Here is a 20,291-nt window from a genome sequence, read left to right on the forward strand (position 1 = left end):
TCAAGAAATGCCCAAATGTACACAAGGAGGGGAATTTTCTCTCTCAATGTGGATTGCATCATAAATATCGTTGCTTCTATTAAGCCATTAAGACCTGGAACGCATCTGCGTCACTTTAGATTTCTTTGGCTATTCAAAAATAGCAGATATACAAGCTCATAGCGCGGCACCGAGTGCAGCGCTATGAGCTTGTAGATCTGCTATTTTTGAAAAATCTTGATTTTATTTTTTTTGTGATTTAAAAAAACAAACTGTTAGGATTTAGAAAACATTTTTAAGAATCGCCTCAGGTCTTAATGGGTTTGATTTCCGTTAACAATGAAACTGAAATGCACCGCGGCGCCTTGTGTGCTTGTAGATCTGCTGTTTTCTGTGAGGCAAGATACGGTGCGTAACCAAGTATAAATCAGGCTCAAGTGGCCTCATAGACTGAAGTAGGTTGAGCACCTGAAGAGGAACCTGGCCTGAATGTGGAAGGAGAGAGGGATGATGAAAGTGGGTGAAACGGCTACGCTGCATGTCATGTTGTCCTTTTGCCCGCACCACATTATAAGGGACACAATGTGAATGTGTCTGCTCTGTGCCACAACTTGTTGTCTGTCTATTTGGCACTCGGTCTTGTAACAGGACGCCCAGTGTTTGGGACATGTTGTACCCCTTGATTGTACATGAAGTACCTCTACGACACAATACACTCACTCTCGCTGTCTCTTTCTCCCTCTCTCCATATTTAGAATATACAGTGGTGGAAGAAGTACTGAGTTAAGTTAAAAGTAGCCGTACCACAATGTAGAAATACTGTTACAAGTAGAAGTCCTGTATTCTAAGTTTTACTTGAGTAAAAGTACAAAAAGTGTTGGCATCAAAATATACGTACCAGTAGTATAAGTGCTTATTTGAAAGCCTTTCAAAAACAGCAGATATTTTGAGCTCGTCGATCTACATTTTTGAATAGCTGAAGTTTTAAGTAACTAGTTTTCGTGAAGTTTTCAAGTAATTGTAGTGGAGTGAAAAGTAAAATATTAGCTTCAGAGGTGTAGTGGACTAGAAGTGTAAATATTGAAAAATGGAAATGCTCAAGTAATGTAAAAGGACGTCAAAATTGTACCTAGGTAGGCAAGTACTTTAAGTACAGTACAGAGTAAAGTTGGTACTACTACTTAGTTACCTTCCTCCACTGTATACATTCTCTCTCTCTCTCTCTCTCTCTCTCTCTCTCTCTCTCTCTCTCTCTCTCTCTCTCTCTCTCTCTCTCTCTCTCTCTCACACTCACACACTGTCTCTCTCGCTGTCTCTCATGCACACACTGTTCTTCTCGGTATGTGCCACAACACTGTCACCAGTACACGATGCTTGCTAGCTGGCACACAGTGTTGATGCCGGTGGCATTCCTGTCAGAGCTAACAATCTCACGACTCGCAAACATCTCCAAGCAAAGCTAAACTTTGATCTGTTTAAGCGGTTGCAACATTAGCAGCCTGAGCTGCCAGGACACCCAAATCATTCCTCTCAAGTTTAGGTCACTGCAAACTAAGCATCTTAACTTTGCCCTTTGATGCATTGTATCTCAGCACAGTGTTAACCAGTCTGAGTGGCTTGCACACCATAGCATTCCTTTCTAAATCAGCTCTCTGCAAAGCATCTTAACTCTTACGCTTGACCTTTCATCCATTGTTAGTCAATAGAACGCTAGCAGGCAGGATATTATAGCATTCCTATTGAGGCTATTATACTGCTCTACAAAGTGAAAGTGCAGTAACTCAATTTTTTGGGACACACTGACTTGTCAGACTTGTCTCAAAGGTCAAATTGGCCTTCAGGATTTTGGGGATAAACATTTACCTCAAGAACAGATATAGAATTACTGCAATTTCACTTACAGTATGTATACCGATAACCCATTTGGCTGTCCGATTGAAACATGTTAAAGCCCTTTTTTATCAGTTTAATAATTCTATCCGTACTTACTGCACTTTGTCTTTGTAGGGCAGAATAGCCCTCTCAACGAGCTCTTGTCTGAACTTGAATTCATCTCTGATCCATTATAAATATAGATTAGAACAAGTTCAGACCTTTGAACCTGGGTGCTATAGCATTCTTGCCATGGTTAGCTCATTAAAAAGCATCTTACTTGTGTTATTTATATATATAGTCGCTAGTCTCGTCGCTGTCTGGCTTTAAAAAAAATATTATAAATGAATGCCCTATTTTATACCTCATTGTATGACAGTGTCACACAGAAGGTTGCCGCCCGACGACAACAATATGTAAATATTTCCACAACTTCAACATGACACGATGAAGTATAGGGAGTTGTTTTACGAAAATAATAAAAACACTAAAAGTTGAAATACGGAGATACAAGGTTTCTGCCCGACAGCAACGATACGTATGATCAAATGGAAGAGGGGGAACCACTACATAGAGAAAAGGGGCAGATAGAGAGAAGTAGAGAGACAAAGATCTAAATGGCTTACAGACAGACAGACAGACAGACAGACCGGGTGCTGCATTGAGGACTGGGTGAGTGTGAAACGTGACTGTGGGGACTTGGAATGTGGAACGAGGGATTTGTCCTCTGGACTTTCATCCATTCTCTCTCTCTCTCTCTCTCTCTCTCTCTCTCTCTCTCTCTCTCTCTCTCTCTCTCTCTCTCTCTCTCTCTCTCTCTCTCTCTCTCTCTCTTCCCCCCCCTCCCAAAAGGAATTCTAGGCGAGCCTCGTTGTGAAATATACATGTAGATATTTACCAGGAATTTGTAACAGAGATTTTGCCCCTGGCCTCGCACACATTACAGACTAGAAGCAAGCATATTATCCAGGCAGGTGTGCGACCTGTGCGCGTATGTCGTGCATGTGCCTCCATCCAGGAACAGTCTGTCCTAGACTTTGAGGTTATTAGCTTGATTGGCATTCTCTCTCTGTCTCTCTGTCTCTCTCTCTGTCTGTCTGTCTGTCTGTCTCTCTCTCTCTCTCTCTGCATCACTCTCTTGTTATCTTGTCGTTTTTCATTTCACACCAAGCTCTTTCTGGCAGGCTTCAAAGCACACAGGGAATAAAGACATCGATCGCGATGGAGAGATCGGGACTGGAGAGACAAGATAAGAGAGAGAGAAGGAGAGAGAGAAATAAGATGAGAAACTGTCCCATTGCCTCAGAGAATCACCACGGTCACACTCCTGACAAAACACACACGCACGCACACACACACACACACACACACACACACACACACACACACACACACACACACACACACACACACACACACACACACACACACACACACACACACACTCAATTTTACGGCTAACAGTGTTTCGGCTGAGTGAGAGATAACATGACAGCCAAACCACTGTTATTGACTCAAATGCCAGACAATAGTTTTCCTGCCTGACACTTCCATGACAGCTCCACAATGGCATTCGTTTTCTCTCTCTCTCTGTCCCTCCATCTCTTTAATCTATCTCTCCCCTTCTCCCCCTCTCTCTCTGTCCCTCCCTCTCTCTCTCTCTCTTCCTGTTGTGTTGTTTGGTGTCTGGCTTTCATTTTGCCTGTGTCCTGCTGTGTTTGCCTGGTGATGGCCGGGCCCGCTCGCAGCGCCGAGCATGCTGGTGATGTCATTGTTGACAGTTTACTGGTTTATGATTATATTTGTGTGTGGGGGGGGGGTTGGGGGATGCGGTGCCATTCCACTGTGTTCTCGGTTCACTGCATCACACATCAGGTTTTTTTTTTTTCATGTCAGAATACAGGTTTGATTAGAAACACTGAAGGCAGATGTGAGAAAGATGGCGTATTGTAATGGAAGCCATGTTGGGTGTTGTACATCATACCGTCGTTGTCGAGCAGAAACCTCCTATGTGTTTCAACTAGGCCTGTCACAATTATTACATAATCGTCTAATCGCAATTATTTGAGATAATCACAATTATTTTTGCATAATCGTTTCCATGTTGAAGATTTTTCATACATTTTCAAATATAAAAAAAGCAGATTCGGGCATTTAGCAGACGTTCCAGACTTACGATAAACAAGACAATTAATCACATAAATAGAATGCAGAGAGAACAGTGTATTGCTTCAAGAAACTAGGATGCCAGGTAAACAATGAACCTAAACATTGTGTCCAAACAACATGCTGTCTGTTCCTGTTCAACACAGGAAGTATCATTATGTCTAAAGCAGTGGTTATCAAAGAGGGGTCAAGGGACCCTCAGGGTTCCTTGAGGTGGTTCAAAGTGGACCTTTACAGGCCTGTAACAGTGTACAAATGGAACCAAATGGGACTTTAACAGTCCTGTAACTCTGAGAGTCCAGGGGTGGCCGCGCTTTTGCTGCTTTGGAACGACCTCCCTCTCCCCATCCGTTCTGCCCAGTCCATTGGGGTTTTTAGATCCCTCCTAAAAACCCACTTATTCTCTTTGGCTTTTAATTGTCCTTGATCTGCTGCTATTGTGTAGCCTGGTATCCAGCCTGCTTCGCTACGTTCGGCGGACTTTTTTTTCTCTCTTCGCTTCTCAGTCTGGAAAGCCTCCTATCTCCAAGGGAGGCGGGACATGCCAAAAGGTTCGAATCGAACCTGGGGCTTCTGATTGGTCTGTGGTGCGGGGCGGGACCAAAAAAACAGTGTGATCGTTGTGATTCGTCATTCGTTTGAACAACATCCAATCAGCAACGACGTTGCCCAACGTAACATATGTAGTTCCAGTGTAGTTCTGCAAAACCTCCCAATGGGAGGCTTTCCAGACTGAGAAGCGAAGAGAGAAAATAAAGTCCGCCGAACGTAGCGAAGCAGGCTGGATCCCAGGCTAGCTATTGTGTCCTAATAATGCACTGTATTTGTAAATAAAGTTTGATTTGATTTGAGAGTGTACAAATGGAACCAAATGGGCTTTACCTGGTCTGTAACTCTGAGAGTGTACAAATGGAACCAAATGGACCCGTATTTCGTACACTCTCAAGAGTTATGAGAGTCCTTGACTTTAAAATGTTTGAGAACCAGTGATCTAAAGCAGTTGTTCTCAAATTTTCATGTCAAGGACCCCTAAAATTATGTTTTTTTTGGCTGCAGACCCCCTGTCTCAAAAAACAAAAAATGTTTTAACAAGCTATGAGCTTGTATATCTGCTATTTTTTAATAGCCAAAGTATAAAATGTGGTTAAAATTATTGTGACACCATATTAACTAATATTTCTGGGGACCCCCTGGTACCCCCCCAAGGACCCCTGGGGGTCCCCGGACCCCCACTTTGAGAACCAATGGTCTAAAGCTCTTGTTTCCTTTTGTCCCGTCTCATTTTTCACCAGGACTTTGGGCGGCCTCTTGTCTTCTTCTCCGCTCACGCTCTCCATCGGCTCAACCTCTTCCTCCGTGGACCTGTCCGTCTCGCACCCTCTGTCGCCCACCTCCACCAACCCCCCCAGTCTGTTCCCGGAGACCTGGCTGCCCATGACGACCAGCCAGGACTTCCTGCAGGTTCCCGTGTCCCGGGACGACCGTAGCTACCGGACCGTTTACAGCCTGTTCCACAAGACGGTGTCGGAAACCAAGTTCCGAATCATCAAGATCCTGCGAGTACAAAACCCCTTCCTCTGGGAGAAATACAAGAGGTAAATTAAACGAATCCTCCAATAGTACAGTATCAGTGGTTCTCAAATGTTTTTTTTGTGTCAAGAACCCCCAAATAAATATGGGTTTGGCCGCGGACCCCCATTTGAAAATATTTTGTGCCAGGGATCCCCCATACAAGACGTTTGAGGAAGTGACCTACGTAGTTCATTTAGTTCACCAGAAAGAACCCGTTCATTTGAACGAGTCATTCGCGACCGACACAACGCTGTTGAGAACTACTGGTACATATAGAATATTGAAATGTAAAGGAAATGGGAAGTGACATGAAGGGAAATTCATTGCCAACATAATTTCCTCTCTGTCATTCATTCGTTTCCCCTTTAATCCTTTAGGCTTTGACCTTTTTAAGTCTGAATACAGTTAATAGACATATTGAACACAGGTGGACATTGTTGAATTGTGTAATAGACGTTTAGGGGGGGGGGAAGTGACAATATCAAGACATATGGAATTATGGATTTGTTATCCCACGAGTTACAATGATGAGAATATTCTTTTTCCCCCTGCAATGTCAGTGTCAGTGCTGTAGTGAGCTAAGTCAGGATTTGGTTGTGATAGACTGTTTTCAGAGTGAGAATCATTTGGTTTTTAGTTGTTCTACAATGTCAGCAGCCAACCAAAGTCGACCCAATCTCCCACAAACACACCCCATATCCAACAGTGGCATTTTATTACACTAATGGATTAAATCGTTAAAATCTCATCTCCCACATTTCCTTGTTTGAGAAAGGCAGAAGAGGTAAGAGAAAGATAACATTGTTTCTAGCTGTCCTTCTGCTTGCGCATTGTTTTCCCTCCCAGTGAGTGACGGTGGCAGACTTGTGGAGAGTCTTCGGAGCGTGTCTCCAGCAATGACGTGCGTCTCATGTCATGTTTACATTCCACATGCGTCACTACGCATGCACTCTGGTGGCGTATACAGTGGTGTGTTGAGGCAGTCAAGGATTAACTGTGGATTTGGTGCTAATCAAGTGTTGTTGTTTTTTTTACTTGTTGATATATAGACACAATCGTGTGGTTGCTTGAGCTTAGTTTGTCTCAACTGCTCACTTAGTTTGTTCCACCGTTTTTCTGGAGTTATTATTGAAAGATTGTAGTTATTAAAATGTGATTTAATTCTACAATTTCTTCCTTCCGTCATGTTATAACTTTAAGCACTTTAACAGACAGTTGGAAAGAATTGCATATACAGTGACAGTATGGAATATACTGTACGTGTATAGTAAGGACCGCTTTTTGCTCAGATGTTGCATTTGGTAATTCTACTGAATTGATTCACTTTGAATAATGTGAAACCTATTATCACCACGTAAATGAAAGCCCTACTTTGTCATTCTACACTACAGTGTCACACGAAAGTAGCAAAAAACTACAGATTTACAAGCTCAAAACGAGTCGCGACGCGCTGCGTTTTGAGCTTGCCAATCGGCTACTTTTGAATTTGAATCCTGAAAATAAAGTAACAATTTTGGTTTCCACCCGACAGCAACGTCGATATTCATCCACTTCAATCTGCATCGAACATTATTCAAAGCATGAATCAAACAAGCAGATCTAGACCACGGCATTTTTGCAACGCAGGCATTTTACAACCTCCACGGGTTTGACTGACATGGGGTTTGTGATGCGGGTGCAGATCCAACACAGATACAGCACAGCTTGACAGGCAGCTTCCGTCTGTTTTTATTCCCTCAGCCCTTCAGTCCCATTGAGCTCAGCCGCACATAGAGCACACGGACAGCACATTGTACAGACAACCACCGTGAGAACATTTCCAAACGTGTGTTATCCTACACACAAGCTCTCCCTGTAAATAATAATAAATAACACATACAAATAAAGTGAAAAAGTTGGGGAGTTTTTGGCACTGGGTGAAAAAATGGGTTACAAAATCGTGGGATAAAAAAAGAAGAAGAAAAAGTAGGGCAGTTTTGTGCGAAATCTGCAAATTGTCGCTGACGAACGGAAATCTTGTATGTCCAAAACAGTTACTTTTCAGGAAATATAAAAAAAAGAACACGTGATCCAATGTAGTTATTATTTAGTCACAAGCTCTTGTTAATGCTTTTTATTGGTTAAATATTCATAAAACTCCCAGACACACATAAAAAAAAAGATCAGCTATTTTTGCTACTTTTGTGTGACACTGTAGTATGACGAAGTAGCGTATCATTTACGAAAAAAAACATAAAAAGTTGAAACATGGAGATACGAGGTTTCTGCACGACGGCAACAAAATGCTTTTATCAGTGAGACTGAGCCGGATGGCGAGGCCTGCGCTGCGGTGACGTTGCTCTTTCTGTTGTGAGCGCTGGGCCGACCACTGACAGGGCCAGCCATTCCGCTCTCACCTGTTAACTGTACCGTTCTCCCACGCTGGCTCCAGAGTTTCACAATGACTGATGTGGTGTGTGTGTGTGTGTGTGTGTGTGTGTGTGTGTGTGTGTGTGTGTGTGTGTGTGTGTGTGTGTGTGTGTGTGTGTGTGTGTGTGTGTGTGTGTGTGTGTGTGTGTGTGTGTGTGTGTGTGTGTGTGTGTGTGTGTGTGTGTGTGTGTGTGTGTGTGTGTGTGTGTGTGTGTGTGTGTGTGTGTGTGCATACGCAGTGCATGAGGAGGTGATCTGCAGAGTGCAGGGCATGCAGCTGTGTCTATGTTTTTGCATGTGTGCTGCTCATGCTTGCGTGACTGTGTGCTAGTGTGCCAGTGTGGGCATGGAATCATGTGGCATTGTGTGCGTGCAAGCATCTGTGTGTGTGTGTGTGTTCGTGTCACAGGAACGCAGGAAGTGGTGATCCTGTTGGTTGTCACTTGTTTTGCTTTTTGTCACACTAAGAGTTGTGACAGCATGAGTCAGAAAGAAAAGTGTGTGTGAGTGAGTGTGTGTGCGCGTGTGCGTGTGCGCACATGTATATGTACGGCTGTGTGTGTGAACATGTGTTGGCCCAGCATAATCTGTGTGCATGCGTGGTCGTCCACACACATGCATACAGACTGTGTGTGAGCGTGCGTGCGCGTGTGTTATTAACTCAAGTCATGGAGGTGAATGCAGGTTAAGCAGCTCCTGTCATGTTAAAACAGGTCCTGTCTGTTCAAAATGGAAGATGGACAGGCAGTGAGAGAGTATAAAAAGAACATCTCTGTGTGTGTGTGTGTGTGTGTGTGTGCGTGTGCGTGTGCGTATGTACGTGTTCGTATGTGCGTCTGTACGGTGTCGGCCTGTGTCAGGTCACAAGCTGTGAGTTCACGGAAGGTCAAGCCGGGGTCACAGCCTATCCGGCTCACAACGCTTTCACCTATGCATGGCTGCCTGATCTGTTCACATCAAACAGACTGTGTGTGTGAGTGGCCATGTATTTGTGTGTGTGTGTGTGTGTGTGTGTGTGTGTGTGTGTGTTGCTGGAGAAACAGCGAATTAGGCGCCAGCCTCTTAGGCAGTCTCTGATCACAAGTGACTTGAAATGACAGGATTGTTGCTCGCTAGTTACTGATAATTCATGCACCTTGTTGGCCTGTTGCGTCATGTGTTACAATGTGGGCTGAACTGGGGTGTTAACCCATACAGGTCAATTGTTAGACTTTCAGAGGTGAAATAACACCCTGGATTATATTGTGCACTTTGACACTTGAAATTCAAGAGCAATACCAGTCACATACTGAAGAGTAGAGATTGACTGTTTCTGTAACTTCTTAATTAAACTCACTCTCCTCTGTTCATTCTCTCTCACCTCTGAACCACATTAACCCTGGATTCCCTATTGTGGAAATGTCCTTATAGGTAAAAAATATTATGAATGTATTTATGAATGTATTTTTTATTACAAATTACAAATTATTATAAAATAAAAATAGCAGATGTACAAACTCATGACGCATCGCATTGTGACACATTTTGAGCTTGTAGATAGGCTATTTTCGGCTATACTCCTTAATCGCCTTAACCGTAATCTCATATATAACACGCTGATATTGCACTTTCATGTCTATATCATATACAGTATGCGCTGTGCTCATGCACTTCATGTCTAATCTCATGTACATACTGTACCGGATGGATATGCAATGTGTGCGATGTGTGTGAGCTTGCACAATTTCTTTTATTTCACCCACTGTTTTACACCTAAAACCTGTGGTGTGACAATAAAAAAATATTCTGATTCTATTTTCTTCTAAAGTATAAATTAGGTTAGGGATTAGGTGGACCTTTTTGTCTTGCTCTATAAGCTGCTGCATATAGTCCACCTGTGTTCAGTTTGATTTTGAATGAAGGGAGCGGTTCAATGCAGTCTGAACAGCTTCATAACAATGTTGAGTTTCACTTCAGTTTTCAACCCACCTTCCTCTTTCTCCCTTCTCTTGTAATTTCTTCTGTTTTTTTGTTTATAAACGGACACTGAATGTACATTTCTGCAACATCCCGACTTACCTATTCCTTTCTTTCTCCTCTCTCTGTATGTTTGTCATTTCAATTCAATTCAAAATGTTTTATTGGCATGATAACATATATTTTACATTGCCAAAGCATACATACAATATAAAACAAAACAAGTCACAACATTACGTATACAGATTAAATAAGCAATATAGTAATAATGAAAACAAGTGAATAACAAACAATCTCTCTCTCTCTCTCTCTTGCTGCCTAACAGGAAGAAGGAATACATGTCTCGTCGTCTCTCCGAGATGGACAGGCTTCTGAGCGAGCGGCACCTCTTCCACGGCACCTCGGCCGACGTGGTGGAGGGCATCTGCAAGCACAACTTTGACCCGCGCGTGTGCGGCAAGCACGCCACCATGTTTGGCCAGGGATCCTACTTCGCCCGCAAAGCTGTCTACTCCCACAACTTCTCCAAACGCTCGCCCAAAGGTGTCCACTGCATGTTCCTGGCCAAGGTCCTCACTGGCAGGTAATGTGTGCTTTCAACCTGGCATCCTTATTTTGTCATTTATACGTAGGTCTACAAGCTCTCAACGTGTTGCGATGTGACCGATGATAGTGGTTTGGATGGTTGGGAAACGACTCTGATCGAGAGAGTCATTGAAATAAACATTTTGAATAATTGGAATCATAAAAATTCCTCTATCCTCCTAGGGGTTGTAAGAACATATTGATAGATATGTTTTGGGGTACTGCATCGATTCTCAAAAACACTGTATAGATAAAACAAATACTGTTTTCAGTGATGTTGGATGTTACAGGGACTATGATAAATACGAATGCAGATCCCACTGTTCCGTATCCCCTATATCGTATATGTATCGTGTCGCCAGATTCTGGCCAATACACAGCCCTAATATCCTGTCTTTCATCCTCAGTCTTTCCCTGTGTTTGACCGATCATATAACGTTTGGAGGGAAACAGATGGGATTTTGTGCACCAATTATTTTGTCCCAGATGTTGCAGCCAGAAGTTGCATAGCATCAGTAACTAGGGGAAAGGTCGAGGCTAATTTATACCCTCTTTGATAAGTGACAAAAATGACTGAGTGTCGTTGGGTTAAGGTGTCTTGATCTGGGTTGCCTCTAAATATTTTCCCTCAGTGGAAAAGTGATCTTCTCAAGATCTCAATGGTTTCAAGCTCTGTGAAACCATTGTACGTCCGGATTAAGTGTACTGCACGTGAAAACAATTAGGCCACATGAAATGTGACAGTCCCGAGGCTGTTTGTCATAAAACCATAGGTACATCATGCAAATTCCCTGCCCATAAGGTGCATATTGACTACAAATGTAAAACAACTGATTTGACTGAAACGGTCACACTCCACTCTCTCCGTTTCGCTGCAGCAGATGTAATTGTGCGGTGTTGCCAGAGGATAGTGTGGTGGTCTAGGCTCTTGCATTTTAGAACCGCACCACACGTGGCCCCCTCCTCCTCCGTTGGGCCTGGGTTTTAGCCTCACCACAGCCCCCAGAACAAGACATTGCTTCCAGACCTGTGTGCAGAAATTGTATTCCAATGTAGTTTTCAAATAGTGAAGGTGCTTTTGATTTTTCCACTCCAGACAGTGAAATGTGTTCCAAATGGACACCCCACCAGCAATTTAACATAAATTACATTATGGTTGTTATTTTGATCAAGTGTGTTGGCTTCTCCTCCTTTAGTTTCCATGTGTCCATCCTGCCCAAATAAAACCATTATTTGACTTACTATGTTATTTGGCACTCCCTGATGTTTTGATCTGTTCTACAGTTTACAGTTGAACCTAAATAATATTGTACAAGCCCTTACTTCTACAAAAAATATTGACTGCACAAAATTAAAGAATAGGGTAGAAATTCCACAAATTCCACAACATAATTTTCATCAGCTAGGTATTATTTTTGATATAAAGGCCTACAAATAGCTTTGACCAAATGGCTGACCCTCTCCTTTGTGCTTTGTGTTGGCAGGTTTACGGTAGGAAACCCCTCCATGCGGCGCCCGCCACCCATCAGCCCCCGTGACCCCTCCAGTGACCTCTACGACTCGTGTGTGGACAACTGGGTGGACCCCCAGATCTACGTCATCTTCAACGACGACCAGAGCTACCCCTACTTCATCATTCAATACGAGGAGGTACCCAGCACTGTGGGCATCTGAGACTGCACTGGAGCACGCCGAGCCTCGCAAATGGCATTTGCAAAAAAAAGGCTTTCTGTTTATTTTTAGCCGACTTTGACGGGATGGCTATCAAAGTACGACATACAGGCTAAAATCAAATCTTCAGAATTCATTTGCAAATCATATTTGACCGTGGTCTGTGATGCATGGCTCAAACCGGACCAGACTGCATTAAAATGGACCAGATGAAACTGGTCAAGACTGGACAAAACCGGAACTACGGCTGCTTTGTCATCCATTGCGAAGATGTGCTCGGCTCCCAAGACCAGCTGAGGCCAGACCTGGTCAGATCATGGTCAGTGCCAGACTAGACTAGAGCAGCATCTACTTCATCCATTGGGACAACGCGCCCTCTGGCACCCAGAACATTTGAGACAACACTGGACTGGATTAGAACTCGACTGGACTGGGCCAAACCAGATCAAACCAGTCTAGGACTGGTCTGGATCACGTACCCCTCCTTTATCGGAGGCATCGAATCCTGTAAGGACAACGGAGCAAATTGTTTTGATTTAGACGAGACTGGGCCAAACCAAACGTTGTCCCTATATTATTATTATTATAACTCAACCCTAAGTCGCATACATTTTTGAACTGGGCTCGACATTGCCTTAACAGTACAAGGTTGCATCCATCCAGGACTGGCTGGATTGTTCTGAGGAGCCAGTCACCTCACAACTAGAAGCACCCAGACATAGAGTTACCATGGTCATATCCACTCCCACCCTGTTATCTTGAATACAGCGTCCATAGTGAGAGTATGCCCCGCCTCCATGACTTTTTTACAGTCGTATGTGCTACGTGTGTCTTTAAATCTTCAACATAGTGGACAGCTATTATATGGCCTCTTCATCATGTGGACAGTAGTTTCCATGGAACTAGGAGTTATCCGAATGGGACGTTTACGGCAGCCATTTTGAGGCAGGAACAGTGGACAGTTGCACACGGTTTGAAAATATTTCTCTTGGCATTTGGTTTCCTCGGACGGGGAACCGAAGAATGAACAGTTTGACTGAGACTGAGTTCTGCAGCAACGGGTTGTCATTAACAAATGTAAAACGAAAAGAAAATAATTCCTGAAACTCGCATCTCTTTCTTAGACCACTCTCTCTGGAGGGACAGTAGAAGTGTTTTGGTGAGAGACGCTGTACAGACATTCTCCTTGTTTATATTTGAACTGTGTGCCTTTTGTTCATAAAATGTTTATTTATGTTAGTTTAATGTTACATTGATTAAATAAAGAATCTAAAAACTGAAAAACGACAGAGCTGTGAACTGTGATTTTATTCAGCTGAGTACATTCAAATGTAACCATGCTCCCACCAAAATAATGTGGGTGTCGCTGAAAACACATTTTGAGTTATGTACATTCTCATAACGATGTGTTTCTGACCCTTCTAACCGTTATTGTTATTTATTTACTCAATATTATGAGGGACGGGTGCTTCCGGTTTTCACCCAAAACATACACAAGTGTTCGTGACTGGATAGCTCATTACCTTCTATACAGCCTTCTGCTAGGATGTTGGCTTAAATTTACAAGCTTCTAAACTACATTCCTCATCTGAATAAGGGAAAAGTCTTGTTTTTCGCCAAACTGGTTGTGTGTTAGTGGTGTAATGGCATTAGAGGAAGTGGGGAAGATGGGAATTTTATTACAAATTTGAACCACACAACAGCCATGTGTCCTGTTCAAATCAACCCCTAACTGCCCACTGCTGTGAGTCACGGCCGCTAAAATCCCCCAAAGAGTCAGTGGAAAGTGGGTCTGCATGACAAAATGTCAAGTACGGCTGTGGATGATTTCAGGAAGCATTTTGTATTGTATATCTGCCGGCTTGTTCTTGTTTGGAGCGCTTGGTATACAAATGGGAAAGGAATTCCCCTCTTCTCCCTCTGACTCTGTTTGTCTCCATATCTCATTCTAGAACTCCATTCTTTAGCCCCCTCCCTGACTCTCTGATCCTCTCACTCTCCCCTCACCTCTTTCCTGTTGCTCCCCTCTGCCACCCCCCCCCCCCCCCAGCATATGATCTAAGCTCCATGGATAATGTGGTCCAGAGCTCCAGTGGGAGCCTGTCGGAGGTAGCCATCTCCCCCCTTGCCGGAGGCAGCGTGCTGGGGGAATCGGCAGCGCTCCCTCAGACCCCTCCACAGCCCCGCCTGTGGAGCTCATCCACTTCCCATTCCTCTGACAGCACCACTCCGTCCTGTCATCCGTATCGCTTCCATCTATCTCCCCTCCTGACGTTTCTCTGCCTAATCCTTTTATCTGTCTGATCTCTATTTCTCCATCGCTGTCATGTCACTTCCTTTCTGGCTCTTTCTGGCTTTGTATTTGCTGATTTGTTACAAGTAGGTAAACATGCTTGTCATATATCTTGTTATTTAGATATATTAGATATAGTACATTTAGATAGTATGTTTAGACAGACAGACACAAGGTCTGATTTGACCTGTCAATCTAGTTACTTTGTCTCACTTAATTGTTTTCCTGGCACTATGCACCTGACCACTGGATAAGAGTGTCTGCTAAATGTCTAAATTGCAAATATAGTTATTTGCGTTTGCTTGAGTACTATATAGGTAAAGTGTATATCCTAAAACAACCCTAACCATAATAGTATTGTGGTTAATGTAGAATTATTGTTAATACAAAAGCCAGCACATTAAGTCTATTGGTAGATCAAATTAATTTACTTTTGTGAGACTTCACACTGGACACCATCTCGTCCTCTCAAGGTTACAACAAGCAAATATTGTTTGCGTTGCATTTCCAACCCGCCCCCCAGGCTCTGTCTTTCTCACTGTAATCTCTTTCTCTGCTATTAGCATAATATCAACCACCTATCTCTCTCTCTGCCATGCTTGTTTGACCGGTCTCTCTCATCTGACCTGGGTCACCGTTTTGTGCAAGGTGCAAGGTTTTTTATTCAGTAGAAGAATGAAGCCTATTTATGCTTTCTCGCACGACAGTGTCGCGTGACGAAAACAGACGACCTACAAGCTTCAGTATGAATGGGACTTGGGAACATATAGGAGGTGGAGTGGGAGACGCAGGGAGGAGAGGAGTCTCTTCGTGCCTTCTCTCTAAGCTGCGTGCCTGTCTGCTCTGCCCTCTCCTCATGTGCATGCAACATTGTGCTGCTTGCCCTCTGCCTGCCCCTCTCTCTCTCTCTCTCTCTCTCTCTCTCTCTCTCTCTCTCTCTCTCTCTCTCTCTCTCTCTCTCTCTCTCTCTCTCTCTCTCTCTCTCTCTCTTCTTGATGTTTCATCTCGTTGTTGTCGGGCAGAAACCTCATCTCCATATTTTAACTTTTTCACATTTTAACTTTTTCAAAAGCATCGCGCTGCGTTTCGAGCTTGTAGATCTGCTACTTTTGATGAAACCTGGTATGTCCAAAACCGTTCCTTTTTCATCATTATATTAAAAACATTTTAAAATGGTGAAAATAGCCCATCTAACAAGCTCGGCTACAAGCTGTGAGCTTGTAGATCTGCTGTTTTCATTTCTTTGGAGCGACACTCTTGTATGATGAAGTTACGCTTTCATTTAAGAAAACATACAAAATTGAAATATGGAGATACAAGGTTTCTGCCTGACAGACACATTTTGCATTCATTCTCATGCTTGTCCTTTTGTCTCTTGTGAAATCTTATTTGCGAACGCAGCGGAAGGAGGCGCGCCGAAGGTGCGCCTCCGCGCAAGTGGAGCTTACTATGAAACTGTGCTCGGCTTGTGGGTGTGTGTCTCTGTCCGTGTCTCTGTGTGCACTATTGTGTGCACTGCCTGTGTGCAGCCAAGTAAATGTCCAATATAGACGTACCATACATCAAATGAAAGGTCTTTTGTCAAATGAAAACTGAACACACCTGTCAAGGTTGCGTTTAAGCCCGTCCCTTCCCTCGGAAGCCACGCCCCGGAGAAGGCTCCTAAAAACTCCCCATTGAAACCCCATGTTAAATGAAAAGTGCCCGAATTGCTCCGAAACTTTTTCTACCCCTCCTAAGTGGGGGTCTACGAACAAATACTTCGGTCTCGGATTTTGGCTCCGCCCCCCGGAAGTGGGTGAAACAGGCACTTCAAACACTTTGTTGAATTGTTCAAAAACATGTTTTTTTTTGTGAATTTGTATTTTTCTAAGATGCTCCTTTTAACGCTTTTCTTTAATATTTTTTAAATTATTATAAAAAGAAAATTGCGTTCGCGCGTCTTACTTGTGATATTGAGATATATCGTCTGGGATTTTGGATATTGTAGTAGTTTCCTGGTTTTAAAATGATTTATTGGGAATAACCCCTTGAGATGAACCGTTTCGTTTCCAAGGGGGTCCACAGATTACAGAAGCCATAATACACACATTTAGACAAAAGAAACGGACAATTCAAACAACCTCAAGGGAGGAAAACAAAACATACAATAATAACATAACAACAATACACAGAGCACATGAATGAATCATTCAGTCATGGATCATGAACAGAACAGGTCAGCTCAAGGTGAGAGGACAGTGCAGTTTTAAATAATTGAAAAGATCTTATTGACCGAATATGAACAGAATTGGCGCTTTAAACCTAAAGGATTTGTTGGCAGCTGATTTAGATACTCAAAGAAAACCTGTGCGCAATGTCTCAGTTGCTGTTTAGAAGTGAAAGGAACATAACTGTTCCATTATATGCCTTTACCCACCTAGTTATAAGCATTACTAATGATAATTTATCCTAAATGTCATGGTGTGAATATTTTGTGAAAGCACCAAGTAGTCATCCCCACAATATCGAGGTATTTGGTCAAAAATGATGTTGTGATATTTGATTTAGTTCATATCGCCTAGCGTATTCCTTTTCTCTCCCTCTGTCTCCAATCTCTCACCATTCTCTCCGTCTGTCTTTTTCTGTCTCTGTTTGAGGACACTAGCTGAGTTTGTTTGCCTGGTTGCCCTCTAGGAATTGCCGCTGGCACCACACAGAACCTCTCCATTATAGAGCTGGTGGCTGGCTGCAGCTCAGGCTAGGAGAAACATTGATTATAGAAAGATATACAGAGGACACAGGCAGATGAGGACAAGACGACGAGTAACAAAGGAAGGACAAGGAATGAATATTTATATTTGTGTGTGTGTGTGTGTGTGTGTGTGTGAGAGAGAGTGAAAGAGAGAGAGAATCAATCAGTAAAGTATGGTCTTCAATGGAGCAGACGACAAGTCAATGTATTGTGTGCAGCAGCGGTGGAGGGAAATGAGGGCCTAAAGTGGGGATGGTTTGTGTGTCTGAGTCTGTGCGTGTGACAGAGAGAGATTGCCTTTATTGTATTGGTTTTCAATTAAAAGTGATGACAGTTCGCAGTCATTGTGGTGCTATGACAGGAGAGTCATTCTTTAGTGAGATCATTCTATTCTATTCTATGCTAGTCTATACTACTCTATTGCTCTTGTCTTTGCTGTTTTGTTATAATCTGATCCTCTCTGCTCTGTTTTCCTATGGTGTTGAACTGGGTTCTAAACTGTTCTGCTGTGTTTCACTCTTGTCTTGTTAGAGCCATTTTGTTTTCCCTTCTCCTTTCTTCTCTTTGTCTCCGTTTTTATTTAACCTTCCCCTGCTCCTATCCCACACTGTAAACTTCTCAGTGATAATGTAACACTGAGACGAATGGAACCAAATGGACCCGTACACTCTCAGGATTTCACTGGAACCTCAAAACAGGTTCCATACCACAGCACCATACGTTCCGGCTTGAACCTGTTCATATTGCTCGAACATCTCCGGCCTGCATGCATGCACATGCATGCGCATGCACACATATGCGGATATGCCTGGCTTTGGTCCATACTTAAACTCTATAATATCTCACGCTACCTTTCTCACACGCATACCTACACATGCGTAAACATACAGGCATGCATGCGTGCTCGCTGGCACGTACGCACTCACACGCACACGCACACACACACACACACACACACACACACACACACACACACACACACACACACACACACACACACACACACACCCGTGCTCACACACACTTCCTGTATTAAGCCCGGGTCCATATTGCTCCAGTGATGCCCAGCTGCAACCAATGAACATTCCAGTTCCTGGGTTATTCTGTTCCCTCCCTCTCCATCATTTCAAATTTCTGCCCTAAGCCTTTAAGAGAGCCAGCGGCCAAATATGGTCATGCTTGTGTCATGAACTCTGGGCGACCTTCTAAATCGGCCTGGAGGCCTCGTGACCTTTCAGACCCTGCCCTGGGGGTGGGTTTTAGGCACCGCATCACACCACAGTGGGAAGCGGCTCCGCTTGTATACATGCGTGTTTGTACGCGTGGGCGCAGGCCGTGGGTGGGTGCAGTTTCGTGACAGTGTGTGAAAGAGAGAGAGAGAGGGTGGAGTGGGGCTGTTCATTGACCTCTGACTTAATTGGTTAATGTTTATACAGAATAAGCAGCTACGCGCACAGTTTTTGCAATGATCCCTCCCATGTGATCAGTGCACTGAAACAGTGAATGTAACTGGGAATTATATAATTATAAATGAAATGTAATTAAAATAAACTACAAATAAAATAGAACGACAATTTCAAAATGACCACGATCGTATCTTTCAGCATTATGTGCATATTGTACAACATATTTGGCAATATGATATATCTATGATAGGCCAATATCGGTAGATGAAAATCGTCCGCCTGATACATTGCCCGGGTTCTAGAAAAGAGCAGTGAAAGTAATAGGGTGAATCAACTACAAAATTGGTAGATTTTTACACTTTTGGAAAGGGGAATTTTGGACTAGCCTTTTTCCTACCTTTATATGATGTTATTATATCCTAGGATGAGTGGTACAGTAGGACATTTTCTCCATACATACAGAGTGGACGGTCTATGCTCTAGATCGCGTATTTTTATATATATATATATATATATTTAAAAAATTGGGTGAGATCTGACGTTCCTACTGACAGAACACTCTCCACGCTGTTTGTCTTGAATGCGCCCCACCGGAAGTCTCGCTAGACGAGATTTCACCGTCACAGGTGATTTTTTTTTAAATCTATTAAAATACGCGATCTAGCGCATGGACCGTCCGCTCTGGTTTTTAGCTGCGGTGGACTCGGTATGGAGTTAAGAAAATGTTCTACCGTACCACTTGTCCTATAGGATATAATAACATCACAAAAAGGTAAGAAAAAGGCTGGTCCAAAATTCCCCTTTAAATGAACACTCAGGATTATGCTGTGCAGAATAGAAACAGAGTATGGTGGAGGGTTAAGTGAACAGCACACTACAGTCCATGTTAAGCTTATCTCCCGTGTCGCTCCAGCTCCTTCCTCTCTCCATGTCCCCGCCTCTGTCTCTCTCTCTCTCTCTCTCTCTCTCTCTCTCTCTCTCTCTCTCTCTCTCTCTCTCTCTCTCTCTCTCTCTCTCTCTCTCTCTCTCTCTCTCTCTCCATCTCTCCATCTCTCCATCTCTTAATCTGTCTCCCTCTCTCTGGGCGTCTATCTCTCAGGGCCGGGCTCCACTGGTCCTGCTGTCATCTCCTGTTGTTCTAATTGGGCTTTTGAAGACTTCAGTCAGCCGGGAAAATCCTGTACTGGAGATGGAGAGATGAGGAGGAGAAGGAGAAGGAGGAGGTGCAGGAAGGAGGGGGTGGGGGATAGTCTTCCAGGAATGGGCCCATTAAGGAGATCAAGCCAGGCGGGAAGATTCAAATCAAATTGAACTAATCCATTTGGAAATGCCAGCCCCCTCTGTGAAGGAGGAGAGCGGACTACACGTACTGTACAGCAATCTGCGTCAGTTCAGCAAAAGCTAAGGTATGGCAGGGTTAGGGTTGCCAACTCCCAGAGATAGAAATAAGGGACACCTATTCTGGGCGCGCGGCCAAAATCTTTTTTAGGGGTCAAACCCCCCAAAACCCCCGAGATGCATTGAAAACTATGCATTATACCTATAACACAATACAAACACAATGGTCTTACACCTGCATTAGGCTACTATTCATGATTATCATTATTATTATTATTATTGTCTCCGCCGAAGGTGGAGAATATGTTTT

At 43.4% G+C, this 20,291-nt stretch overlaps 1 protein-coding gene across 2 annotated transcripts in view; it reads left to right on the forward strand.

The window, feature by feature from the left end:
• Positions 1–13,495, forward strand: part of tiparp (TCDD-inducible poly(ADP-ribose) polymerase) — a 33,538-nt gene extending 20,043 nt beyond the window's left edge. For both annotated transcript variants that reach the window (XM_080428473.1, XM_080428474.1), the window contains exons 5-7: positions 5,310–5,612; positions 10,280–10,537; positions 12,024–13,495. In XM_080428473.1, coding sequence (XP_080284599.1) covers positions 5,310–5,612; positions 10,280–10,537; positions 12,024–12,213 — 751 coding nt within the window. In that variant the 3' untranslated portion in view covers positions 12,214–13,495. The remainder of the gene's footprint in view (positions 1–5,309; positions 5,613–10,279; positions 10,538–12,023) is intronic.
• The last annotated feature ends 6,796 nt before the right edge of the window (positions 13,496–20,291 follow it).

Source organism: Gymnoscopelus braueri (genome assembly GCF_963280865.1).
Source record: "Gymnoscopelus braueri genome assembly, chromosome: 5".
In the NCBI taxonomy this organism is placed as follows: domain Eukaryota; kingdom Metazoa; phylum Chordata; class Actinopteri; order Myctophiformes; family Myctophidae; genus Gymnoscopelus; species Gymnoscopelus braueri.